General features: G+C 42.8%; 1 protein-coding gene across 1 annotated transcript; it reads left to right on the top strand.

The window, feature by feature from the left end:
* The first annotated feature begins 229 nt into the window (after positions 1 to 229).
* zfand5b (zinc finger, AN1-type domain 5b) lies at positions 230 to 11,101 on the top strand. The gene is made up of 6 exons (XM_080418737.1): positions 230 to 475; positions 3,739 to 3,936; positions 6,377 to 6,560; positions 7,803 to 7,888; positions 7,999 to 8,124; positions 8,698 to 11,101. The coding sequence occupies exons 2-6, from the start codon at positions 3,783 to 3,785 to the stop codon at positions 8,844 to 8,846; spliced, it is 699 nt and encodes a 232-aa protein (XP_080274863.1). The 5' UTR covers positions 230 to 475; positions 3,739 to 3,782; the 3' UTR covers positions 8,847 to 11,101.
* The last annotated feature ends 632 nt before the right edge of the window (positions 11,102 to 11,733 follow it).

The following is an 11,733-nucleotide window of genomic DNA, read 5'->3' as shown; positions in this document are numbered from 1 at the left end:
CACACACACACACACACACACACACACACACACACACACACACACACACACATAAAATATTACTATTGAAATCAATGTGATCATCATTTATTGTCTATTTATAACACGTTTTACAGATATTCTGAGAAAATAGCACGTGAGCAAGCTCCTCCCCGACGCCCATGTGTTCCAATCAACGTCACTCGTGACGTCACGACGTCATGACGTCAGTCCAACGTGAGGGTGGGCAACAAAGCAGAACAAAACTAGTCAAAGAGCAGCAGGCGAAGGAACAAAGTAAAAACAGCCCGAAAATACATTAAAAGAAGCTGAGCGGCAGTTATATGTGGAGTTGTGGACTTAAAGTTGTATATGTGATACACGGACGTGGCACGGGACTTTAAGTTCTGACAATAATTAAGAACAACAAGAAGAAGAAGACACGGCGGAGTGAAGTCACAGCCTCCTCACACTATAACCAAATTTGGTTATACAGGTCAGCCATCGGAAGTTTCTACTACTACCACCACCACACACACACACACACAGTTGAATTGTAAACAAAAACAAGAAACAATGTTGTAATTAAAAGTACGATGCATCAAAGCACGCTTAGGAAGATGATAGTTGTAGCTTGTTTTCCTGTTAACACGTGTCCTCTCTCTCTATCTCCCTATCTTCTCATATCTTTAATGCATTTTTATGTTGGCGAATAGAATCGCTCTCACACGTTCTCGCCACATCGCCCGATGTTGTTTTTCTCTGCTTTAAAGATCGTTCACAAAACGCAGCTCCAAATGCTATACTGTATTAAACATTAATGTATATAAACGGACACAAACAGTGGGCATTCTTGCAGCTAACATTTAGCTGGCTACTGGCTAGTGTGAGCCTGCCCCCCACCAAGCATCACACTGTCTTTTAGTGTCTTAGCTAAGCTAGTAAACTGGTTGTTTCCTAACAACACCCTAGCGCCACCGGCAGGCCTACTACACCCCAGTAACGACCACTTATTACACCCAGCAAAACCTCCTCCTGAGTCCTGATCGCCCCCCAGCAGCCAGATATTAAACGGATCGCTGTCCCCTGCTTTATGAGGTAAAGTTGAGTTAGCCTCTTAGCAGCAGCTAGCATGACTCAGTGTATTTAAAGAGCTAAGCAGCAAGCTGTTAGACCCCCCCCCCCCGCGAAATCATAAATACAAATACATTGTATTTTTGGTTGGTTGGTTGGTTGCTTTCTAAGTGTTAATGCTTTTACTTTTACATTAACACAGATGTATTTGCTATTACATTCATTGTGTACTTTAATCCAGTAGTTCTCAAAGTGGGGTACCAGGGGGTCCCCAGCAAATTCAAAATCCCTTTAACCCTATAAACATCGGCTGTTTGAAAATTGCAGATCTACCAGCTCACAAATGGTTGTGACTGTGAGTGAGCTTGTAGATCGGCTATTTTCAAAACGATCTTGACAAAAATTGACACATCTTGGAGTATTTTTGAAACGTTGTAACAACACAAATGTTGTATGGGGTCCCTGACACAAAATATGCTCAAATGGTCCGTGGCCAAAATACATATTAAATTGGTGGTCCTTGACATGAAAAAGTTTGAGAAACACTGCTAACCTATCATGAACGAGGCAACACTTACACACCATATCATTTTAGAAGTTTCTGTTGAGCTTGTCACCGGCTTGTCACCAGTGGTGTAAAGTAACTAAGTACATTTACTCAAGTACTGTACTTAAGTACACTTTTGAGGAATCTTTACTTTACTTGAGTATTTCCCCTTTTCAATTATACTGCTACTCCACTACATCTCAGAGGCAAATATTGTACTTTTACTCCACTACAATTATTTGACAGCTTTAGTTACTAGTTGCTTTGCAGATTTCTATTATCACAAAACATACATTTACCACTTCAGCCCTATATACATTTCGGCCATTTGAAAATAGCCAATCTACAAGCTCACAATGTGTCGCGATCCGACAATAGCTTGTAGATCGGCTATTTTAAAAAGATGTTAATACATGTTGAACTAGTGAAATGGGACTTTCTGCACTATGAGTACTTTTACTTTTGGTACTTTAAGTATATTTTGATGCCAATACTTTTGTACTTTTATGCAAGTCAATTTTGATTACCGGACTTTTACTTGTAACAGTATTTCTACACTGCAGTATTGATACTCTTACTTAAGTAAAAAATGTTTTCCACCACTGCTTGTTACTGCTGGCAACACTTGCATTCTATAATGTCTGTAAACAGGACCACGTTGGTTGTGTTTGTTTGCGTTTCAGCACGGGGTGTTTTTGTAACGTTGCCCAACCTTACTAGCCTGGGGCTTCCAGGATTGCCTATAAATAGTCATCTGCCCTCACAGCCATCCACTGACACAGTAATGGCTGGAGAGCTTGCGTGCATGTTTTGAGACCCGGCCGGCGTGTCACATTGCACTCTTGTGACAAGAGTGAAAGCTAATTCCAGCCCTTGCCATGTGAGGCGGGTCGTGCCAGTCTTGTCAGTGCAGAACACAGTGCAGTCAGGGGGGTCACACAATGCAGATTGCAGTTGTTGCTTAGTTTCTGGGGAAACCCCAGAGGTACTTGATGAGCAGTAAGTGTGGTATCACACGGTGATTCTCAACTATTTGAATTTCAAGGACTTCTTGATCTCTAAAATCTGGCGTTGGTCGGGCTCTAATGCTGGGTTGTTCCTTGTGCCTCCTTGACGCAATAATCAATTTAATTTCAATGTACTGCTGGGCAGCAATGCATGTCAAAAGGCTTCTTGGTTTTCATGATGAGGATTGAACGGTAACAAGAAAGTTCTAGAAAGTTCTCAGTTCTAGAGATAAGTGATTTGAAACTGTTTGCATATTGACCCTAAGCTCTTTGAAGATGCCTGTTCTGTTTGACCTTGTTGAGGAGAACAGTGCTTGTGCAATGATTGCGTCACTCTTTTTGTTGCGCTCACGTTTACTTGATTCAGTCAGTTAACGGATAAACTGAACCGCGGTTTAGGTGATGGTGAACTAAAAGGCAGCCATAATACTGTATGTTGATCGATGCATCCATAAATTGTCGATGCTTATGCGAGGTGAGTGGTTGAAGGATCAAGGCTCCCCGATGGACACTACTTATATTTAATAAAACTGCTCCGGCGAATGCTGTTCTACCTAGACCATTGGTTCTCAAAGTGGGACCCCCAGGGGTCCTTGAAGGAGTTCCAGGGGCTCCCCAGCTAAATGATGGATACCGGTAGTTAGGAACCAAATGGACCCTTATGGGTCTGTAACTAACGGGTCCATTTGGTTCCATTTGTACACTCAGAGTTAAATTAACATTGATTTTACAATAGAAATTGGGGTCCCAGAGATAGAAATGTCTTTAAGTGTGGATCCGTAGCCTAATGCATGTCAAACTGGGGGTCCTTGAAATTAAAATAGTTGAGAATCACTGTTAGAGAGCCGTCCGTAACAATTTCTCTTATGGGGGTCCTTGGCATATCTTTTCAAATGGGGGTCTGCGGGCTAAAAAGTGTCAATTTGGGGGTCCTTGACATGAAAAAGTTTGTGAGAACCACTGACCCAGACATGCAAACTGGTGTGGTCTCATTAACGCGCTCCTTTTGTGGCTTTAGGTTACATCTTGAGTGGGTTGTGTAATGGCTTCGCCGGTCAACCATTTACGTTCATTGACCTCGTCTGGGTATCCACTACACTCACCCCAAGGTGTTTTATGTGTCCACAACAGGTCACCTTACCAGGCAGTCGAGTCGCAGCATCATCATCATAATCATGGCCCAGGAGACCAATCAGAGCCCGGTGCCCGTGCTCTGTGCTAACGGCTGTGGTTTCTACGGCAACCCCAGGACCAGTGGCATGTGCTCGGTCTGCCACAAGGAGCACCTGTCAAGACAGAACAATGGACTTGCTCCCATGAGCCCAATGGGTAAGAGGCTGCTCTTCCCTCACTGTCGCCACTTGTAGGGTTGGGATTCCTTTTAGGATTGTAACCATTCCGGTTTCTTAATGATTCCCTCTTAACGGGCCCCTTTAATAATTCCTATATTTAAAAAAGATCCATTTCAAATTTTGGCCTTCATTATCATTTTTGATCAACAAAGACTTACAGGTCTTTAACTCTGAGAGTGTGCAAATTGAACCAAATTTGGTTCCATTTGTACACTCTCAGAGTTATGGTGGTCCTTGAAATTAAAAAGTGTGAGAACCACTGGTATTGTTATTGTATAGCAGACGTGAAGTCCACATTGCTCTTTCTTTACTTTACTGCTCAAAATGTCATCATCACCTCCCCAACCGATATATCCATCGGTTTGGCCAATATATCGGTAATTATTTTACTTTTTGAGGGTATCTGCAATTATGTGTAGTTTTCAAATATATATTTTTTTACCCCCCCAAAAATAGATCTAAAAGCTCACAACGCATAGTGCTGCAACGCGCTGTGAGCTTGTAGATCTGCTATTTTTGAACAGGTCTTAAACTGGTAAAAGAAAATGTTCAGTTTGTGTATTTTATATATGTACTTGGAAAACCTTTTCCCAAATTGATTAGAACTTTATTATTAGACTTCATTGGCCGCGTTTCCCAAAGAGATTCGTAGAGATGCTGCGTTGAGATCCTGCGCAGGTTGTACGACGGGTCTTACGTGCGTCCACACAATCTGCGCAGTACCATAGCAGGCACGTAGATTTCAGGTCATGCGTAGCCTACGCAGCTTGCGTAAGAGCCTGGGACCCGGCGAAACCTACGCTCTACCCTCATTAGTAGCAGCTGGTTGTGCCCAACGTGCTATCGGTTCCCACGTCCACAGGGTTACGTGTCTGCTAAAACTACATTCGGGAGACAGAATGGCGTATCCTACTCTCCTCCCACTCCTGGGAGAGGCGTAGCCCTGCAGTGCTGTCCTACGAAGCAGTTTGTTACGAGGGCCCTGGGGCGCTAGTAACACCCATCGTAGCGAAATAGATCTATGAAAAGACCGACCGACCACACACACACACACACACACACACACTTAATTTATATATGTATATGTATATGTATGTATATATATATATACACACACACACACACACACACACACACACACACACACACACACACACACACACACACACACACACACACACACACACACACACACACACACACACACACACACACACACACACACACACACAGGGCGGCTGCGGTGCGCTGCTTCTAGCCCTGGTTCAGAGCGTTAGTGGGTACAGCCACACATGTCCGTAAAGCGTCCGTCAAGTTGCCGTACGGACGCCGGAAGTCCCATCCACTCCCATGTTAAATTTAAAACCGGAAGTACCGTTCCGTTTTTTTTTTTAACATGGGAGTGGATGGGACTTCCGGCATCCGTACGGCAACTTGACGGACGCTTTACGGACATGTGTGGCTGTACCCAGAGAGTTCACTAACGCTCTGAACCAGGGCTACGCTGCTTTGTCCTCTATGCATGAACCCGAAGTTTACAAATTGTACTCTCACGGATGATCCGATGGTCTGATAAAAATATTAAGCATATGCCAAGTTAACTAAAGGTATATAAATGATGCTGAGCTAAACATGTTTCCTTAATTTCGAAGTTTTATAGTTAAACGTTATGATGAAAGTCCCCAGTTCCTCTCACAAAGTGACAGCTGTTGCGCTCGCCATGTTTATGAATGGTTAAAAAATCTTTTGAAACTAGCAGATCTACAAGCTCACAACGCTTCACAAGCTTGTAGATCTGCTATTTTCAAAAGATTTTAATACATATTAAATTTGGGAAATGGGACATTCTGCCTTTTACTTTTGGTATTTTAAGTATATTTAATTTACTTGCATAATGGGGACACTTTAGTGTTTTATTTACCTTGCAGATATCACCTCACTAAATTTAAAATTCACCTAATTTAATTCATAAATATATTATTCAAAAGTTGTATTTGGAGTGGACTGCTTCAGGACATCTGACAGTTGGCTCTAGTATTTTTATGATCCATTTCACTTTCGCAAAGGGTGTTTAAACTGCTGTGTAGCGTAGGACAGCACTACGTAGTTTACGTAGGCTTTACGTAGACTTCGTCCAGGAGGTGTTCACGTGCATGCTGTCTCGCGAATGTAGTTTTAGCACACACGTAATGAGAACCTACGACGATGGTGCCTCCTGAAGCCAGTTTAGATGGCACGTTGGGCACACACAGCTGCTACTAACGAAGACAGTGCGTGGCGGGGTTGCTACTGCGCAGGTGCGTGGAGGCTCTTACGCAGCTTCTAGGCTGCGCACGAGCTCAAATTCGTTTGGGAAACCCGGCCATTGTCTTTTCCACAACCATGATTTGCTCTTGAATCTAATTGTTCCCCTGCAGGTGGCAGTGGCGTCTCCCTCGTCTCGGCGGCGGAGGCATCGGCCATCCAGCGGCTGGAGGCCACCCTGCGGCTGGAGGCCACCCTGAACAACGCTGCTGCTGCAGCCGCTGCCGTCGCTGCCTCTGAGGTGGCCATGGCCGAGGCCGCTGCCACTGCTGAGGCTGTCGCCGCTAAAGTTATTGGGTAAGGCTCTCTGTAACTCTATTCTGTTATTCTGTAGGTCAGTGGTTCCCTAGTCTCGCGTAGCCAGACAACTATTCCACAATCTCCGAATGCTATATAGAGTCTGGAACTACAACTCCCGAAATCCGATTGAGGAAACTGGCACTTCCGTTAACGAAAATATATTTTAAAATATCTTTACATTTTCTTTATTAATTTCCATTTCTGCTAAGCAGCAAGCTAAATATACTAAAATGATTTTGATTTATAGTCGGATAAATTTGCGCGACTGTAAAGACGAAACGGAAGTGGGGAGGAAGCTTCACGTCCGGTTTATATTCTAATCATGATCAGAGCTTCCGAGTCCCAGACAGTATGACCGGAAACATTTGAAAATTGTGGGAGGCAACAGTCTGGCCACGCGAGACTAGTGGTTCCCAAACTGTGATGATTGTTTGGGGGGGGGGGGGGGCAGATGACAGTGAAGTGACAATTTAAGGACTTTTAAGACCTTTTTAATACCTCGAAAAGAAAAAGACCGGCACTGCATCACCCGCGTTGTGAGGCGTTGTGAGCTTGTAGATCTGCTATTTTCACAATATTTCAAAGTCAAAATAAATGTCTGTTTGGAGGTAGTCCAACATCTAAAACATTTTGCACAAAATCATGACTTGCTTCCATCCACTGTGTGCCTGTCTGTTTTCGATGTCATATCAGTGCTACTTGTCATACAGATCTTCTTTCTCCAAATAGTTTTAAAAAATGGCAGATCTACAAGCTCACGACGCGTTAGGTTACGACGCGCTGTGAGCTTACAGATCGGCCATTTTCGTTGTTCGAAAAGTATATGTCTGAAAGAATGTTTCCAGTAGGAATAGACAGACAAATGAGTTATAAAACGGTACTCCAAATCAGCATCAAGCAACAACCCAAAAATATAAACCCATTTGTGCCAAGTTCACAATACACGATTTCAGCCCTTATTCACATGCAGACATTTGTTGGAGCTCGCCGAACAAAGCCCCAGATCGGAGGCTAATCGGCGTTCACTCCCCAAGGTCTGGATCGCTATGAGTAAACTGTTCAAAGACGCAACCCGGAAATGATCCGAGCACTCGCCGATGGCATGGCAGATCAACGACCGCTTGTTTGATTGTGTAAATACAAGTAATTCTTTCAGACTGACCGACAAATAGATTTAAAGCTTTTTGAAAGCCAGTGATTTTACCAGGCATACAAATATATATTTTGTCTCCTCTCTAGTGAGACCACTCTTTCCCAACAAATGACTGAGATGAGCCTCATTTGTGAGAAGGAACCATCGGCAAAGGTGGAGATCGATGAGCCAGGTAAGCATCAAAAGTACATGTTCTCCCGAGTGGTAGGATCACAGTTTAAGTTAAGGATGTGCTTTTGAGTGAAGTGGTCACTGGACTGACTTGTTATTCCATTTACCCAGTGGTCACTCAGCCCTCAGCCTCGTCCACCCAACCCACCACCAGCAGTGACGAGTCCAGCTCCTCCAATCCCACCAAGCCCAAGAAGAATCGTTGCTTTATGTGTCGCAAAAAGGTTGGCCTTATAGGTAAGCATCAACTGTTAACCTGTTACCATTAACTTAATATTAACCCATTAAGACCGGGAACGCATCCGTGTCATTTTTAGATTTCTTTGGCTATTCAAAATATGAGCTTGTAGATCTGCTATTTTTTGAAAAATCAGAAAAAGTTTAGCACATTTTTTAATATATATTTTTCAAAGCGAACATTTTCAACTCAAATCTTTGCTTCTGGGGATTCTACAAATATCTTCTAAATCCTAACAGTTTTTTTAAACGTATGTTGCTATAATCAGTGGTTCTCAAGCTTCTGAAACCCCTAGTAACAAAGATTTGAGTAAAAAAATCTCAGAGTAAAAGGCACTCTGTGCCACGCTATGACTTGTATATCTGATATTTTTGAACAGCCAAAGTATAATAAAATAATGGTTACGTGGTTACACAGATGCGTTCCCGGTTTTAATGGGTTAAGTCAAGTGTGCGTTCTTGATATGAATGATGTACTTTGTGCTTTACAAAAAGCAGGGTCATCTATGGTTAGATTTGTGGCCTGTGCAGTGGGTGAGGGTATGACTCGGTCTGTCTTTTGCTGTGTTACAGGTTTTGACTGCCGTTGTGGTAACATTTTCTGTGGAATTCACCGTTACTCAGACAAACACAACTGTCCGTATGATTACAAAACGGAGGCTGCAGAGAAGATTCGCAAAGAGAACCCTGTGGTGGTTGCTGACAAGATCCAGAGAATATGAATGGACTCGCACATTGGGTGTTGACATTGATAATACTTGGGAGCGACTGGCCCAATAAAGACATGTGCCCAACATGTGATGTAAACGGAACTTGTTGTTACTGAAATGGGAGGATTTTGATTTGCGTGAAAGATCCAAGTTTATTTTAAACTTGCTTCTTTGTTTCAGTTTGCGCAAATCTTGGGGTGTGGAAGATAGGTTGAATGTGAGGAGAGCATTGTCTACAGATTTAGATCTTGTATCCAACTGGACTGTGGGTGAGAGAAAATCACGAAAATCATGTCCCTGTCTTTGGGCTTGACTGCTGTCCACTTGTCCAGTGAGAAGATGTTTGTGATCACCCTGTGCGTCTTTGTGTCTCGCTCCGTTGCGAAGAGATGTTGGACACTGTAGCCTATGGCCATGGAGTTATCCACCTTGCAGTCGGTTGTTTTTTTCTGCTTGCTTGTGTAGCTAATGGAGCAACTGTCAGAGCTGGATTGACTTGCCTGACCGTCTGTCCTGGTGTCCTCATGGAGTCTGCATGTTCTACCAATTCGGTGTTTCTGACTGGAGTGCTGCTGAGGCCTAGTTTCAGGTGAGACGATGTGCCTGCCACAATCATCACAACGCTTATTGTCATGAGGTTACTTTGAAGAGACCGTTTTTTTTTTTTCATGTCATCTTTTGTTTTGTTCTTCCTTTTCCCCCCTCCCCTTAGTAGTTATGCCAATTCCCCATGTATTGTGTAGTCCACTGTCACTGCTACAGTAGCTGCTACAGCTGGTACCGGGTAGAGCACAGACAATCACGTGTCCCCTCTGATACACATGACTACAAGGATGCTTATTTTCACATGACTGTGAGGTACACACGCTATTCCTCCTGGTTCCACACGCCACTGAACAGGCTGCCCTGGCCAACATGTAGGAGTTGTTAGTGCAGTGACAGATCTCTCTCCCGCGAACACGGCCAATAGAACACCGAAATCTGACATCACTGCCGCTAGAGGGCGCTATCCCCCTGAGTCACGCCGTTACTTTTTTGTATTGGAATTCCCATATTCGTATAAGTTCAGAACTGTGTTCCAAAAATAAACAAACCACCCTGGTGATTTTACTCATATGGGTATGAGTAACATACCTGACAAAACTGTTTATTTTTGGAACACAGTTCTGGGGTAGTGGGAGTGACGTCAGAACTTCGGTACTCTATAGCGGTGGTTCTCAACCTTTTCTCAACCCCCCCAAAATAATCATATTTGAACTTGGGACCCCCCATTTTGTTTGACTCCGTTCCACAGATAAATATTGTGAAAATAGCAGATCTACAAGCTCACAACGTCTCGCAACGCAAGGCGTTGTGAGCTTGTAGATCGGCTAATTTCATTTTTTTTGTCTCTTTCTTATATTATTTGTATTTGACAATTTGGCCAATGTTTTAATGTATAGTTTGTTGATTACTTAGTTGCAGTAATGGTCTTTTTCTTTTTTTTCGTTATTTTTTTTAAGGTATTAAAAAGTCCTTAAATTGTCACTTCACTATCATCTGGGGACCCTCCCAAAATCACGTGGGGACCCCCCTGGGGGTCCTTACCCACAGGTTGAGAACCACTGCTCCATAGTGTTCGTATGGTTTGTTCCTCCTGTGTACACAGCGAGCGATGCAATGTAGGGGGGACGCTTACTTTATTGTTTTGTTTGGTCCCCATGCATCTAGGTCTGAATGGGTTTGTGATGCGTGTTGCAACCATGACGGCAGAAGCTAAGCATACCGTATCAATGTTCCTACCAATAATGTCAAAGGATTCATCCACTCAGGTTGGAATTTTGAAGACACTCTATATTTGTATTTTCTTTTTTCCAACAACAGGATTTACACATTGGCTCCATGGTTTGATATCTTACTTCCTTTTAGTTTTTCTTTTCTTTTTTTTAAATGAATTTTTAATGTTTTGAACTGTTTGTTTGATTATTGGATGTGTTCCATACATGAGTGTCTATTTCTGAGTGGATGTGGGTGGGCAGAATATTGTAAGTGGTTGGGTGCTGCAGCACCCATTGACATCTGAACAAGTCATCATAAGTTTAGTGTCTACTGTATGTTCACTTTTGATATGGCTGCGTTATGTTTTTATTTTCCTTTGTTCCTTTAGTTGTGCAAGTTTGTTAATACCTTATTTATTTACTGCGTGTATAATTTACCAATATTTCAGCAAAAATGTGTGATGTAAATAACAAAATAAAATGTTCAGAAGATATACTGTAAAATGAGAACCAAGGGCATGTGTTTTTCATTGGTAACTCTCAGGAATTTAGGAGATGTATACATTGCAACAATTATTCATTCCTGTAGGTTTGCACCTTATAACTCCCAGAGGATCAGATCCTTCACCAAAGAGTCTACCAAGCTTCTCGGTCAAGTCTCAGTCATCTCCAGGTTTGACTATTACAACTCAACTCACCGCCTTGCTAGGCTGCTGGCATGCTCACTCAAACCCCTACAACTAGGGGTGCAAAGGGCAGATTTTCCAAGGGAATATTATGCTCAGTAATTTTGGAAACGTGCACAATTTCAGTATAAATATACCTTCAATAGTGGACTCATATCCACAAGTTTCCTAGGGCGTTGAGGGCATCACTTCCTGTCGATTTGATCAGCTATCGGGGATCAAATCGACAGGAAGTGATGCACTCAACGCCCTAAGAAACTTGTGGATAAAAAAAGTAATACTAGGACATTTACCCATCTAATAAAGAAATGAGCCACAAGAGGTCATGGTTTACAGTGGATTTTATAACATTCAGGAGGTGAAGATTGACGGTGCAGTGATACTGGTACATGTGGCCCAGCTGTGTGTTTATCATGTACAGTTGCAACTCTGGTCTGTTTCACCAAGTATAGAGGG

Source organism: Gymnoscopelus braueri (genome assembly GCF_963280865.1).
Source record: "Gymnoscopelus braueri genome assembly, chromosome: 22".
Lineage (NCBI taxonomy): Eukaryota > Metazoa > Chordata > Actinopteri > Myctophiformes > Myctophidae > Gymnoscopelus > Gymnoscopelus braueri.
The sequence above is the reverse complement of the archived record's forward strand: the minus strand, read 5'-3'. Positions and strand labels throughout refer to the sequence as shown.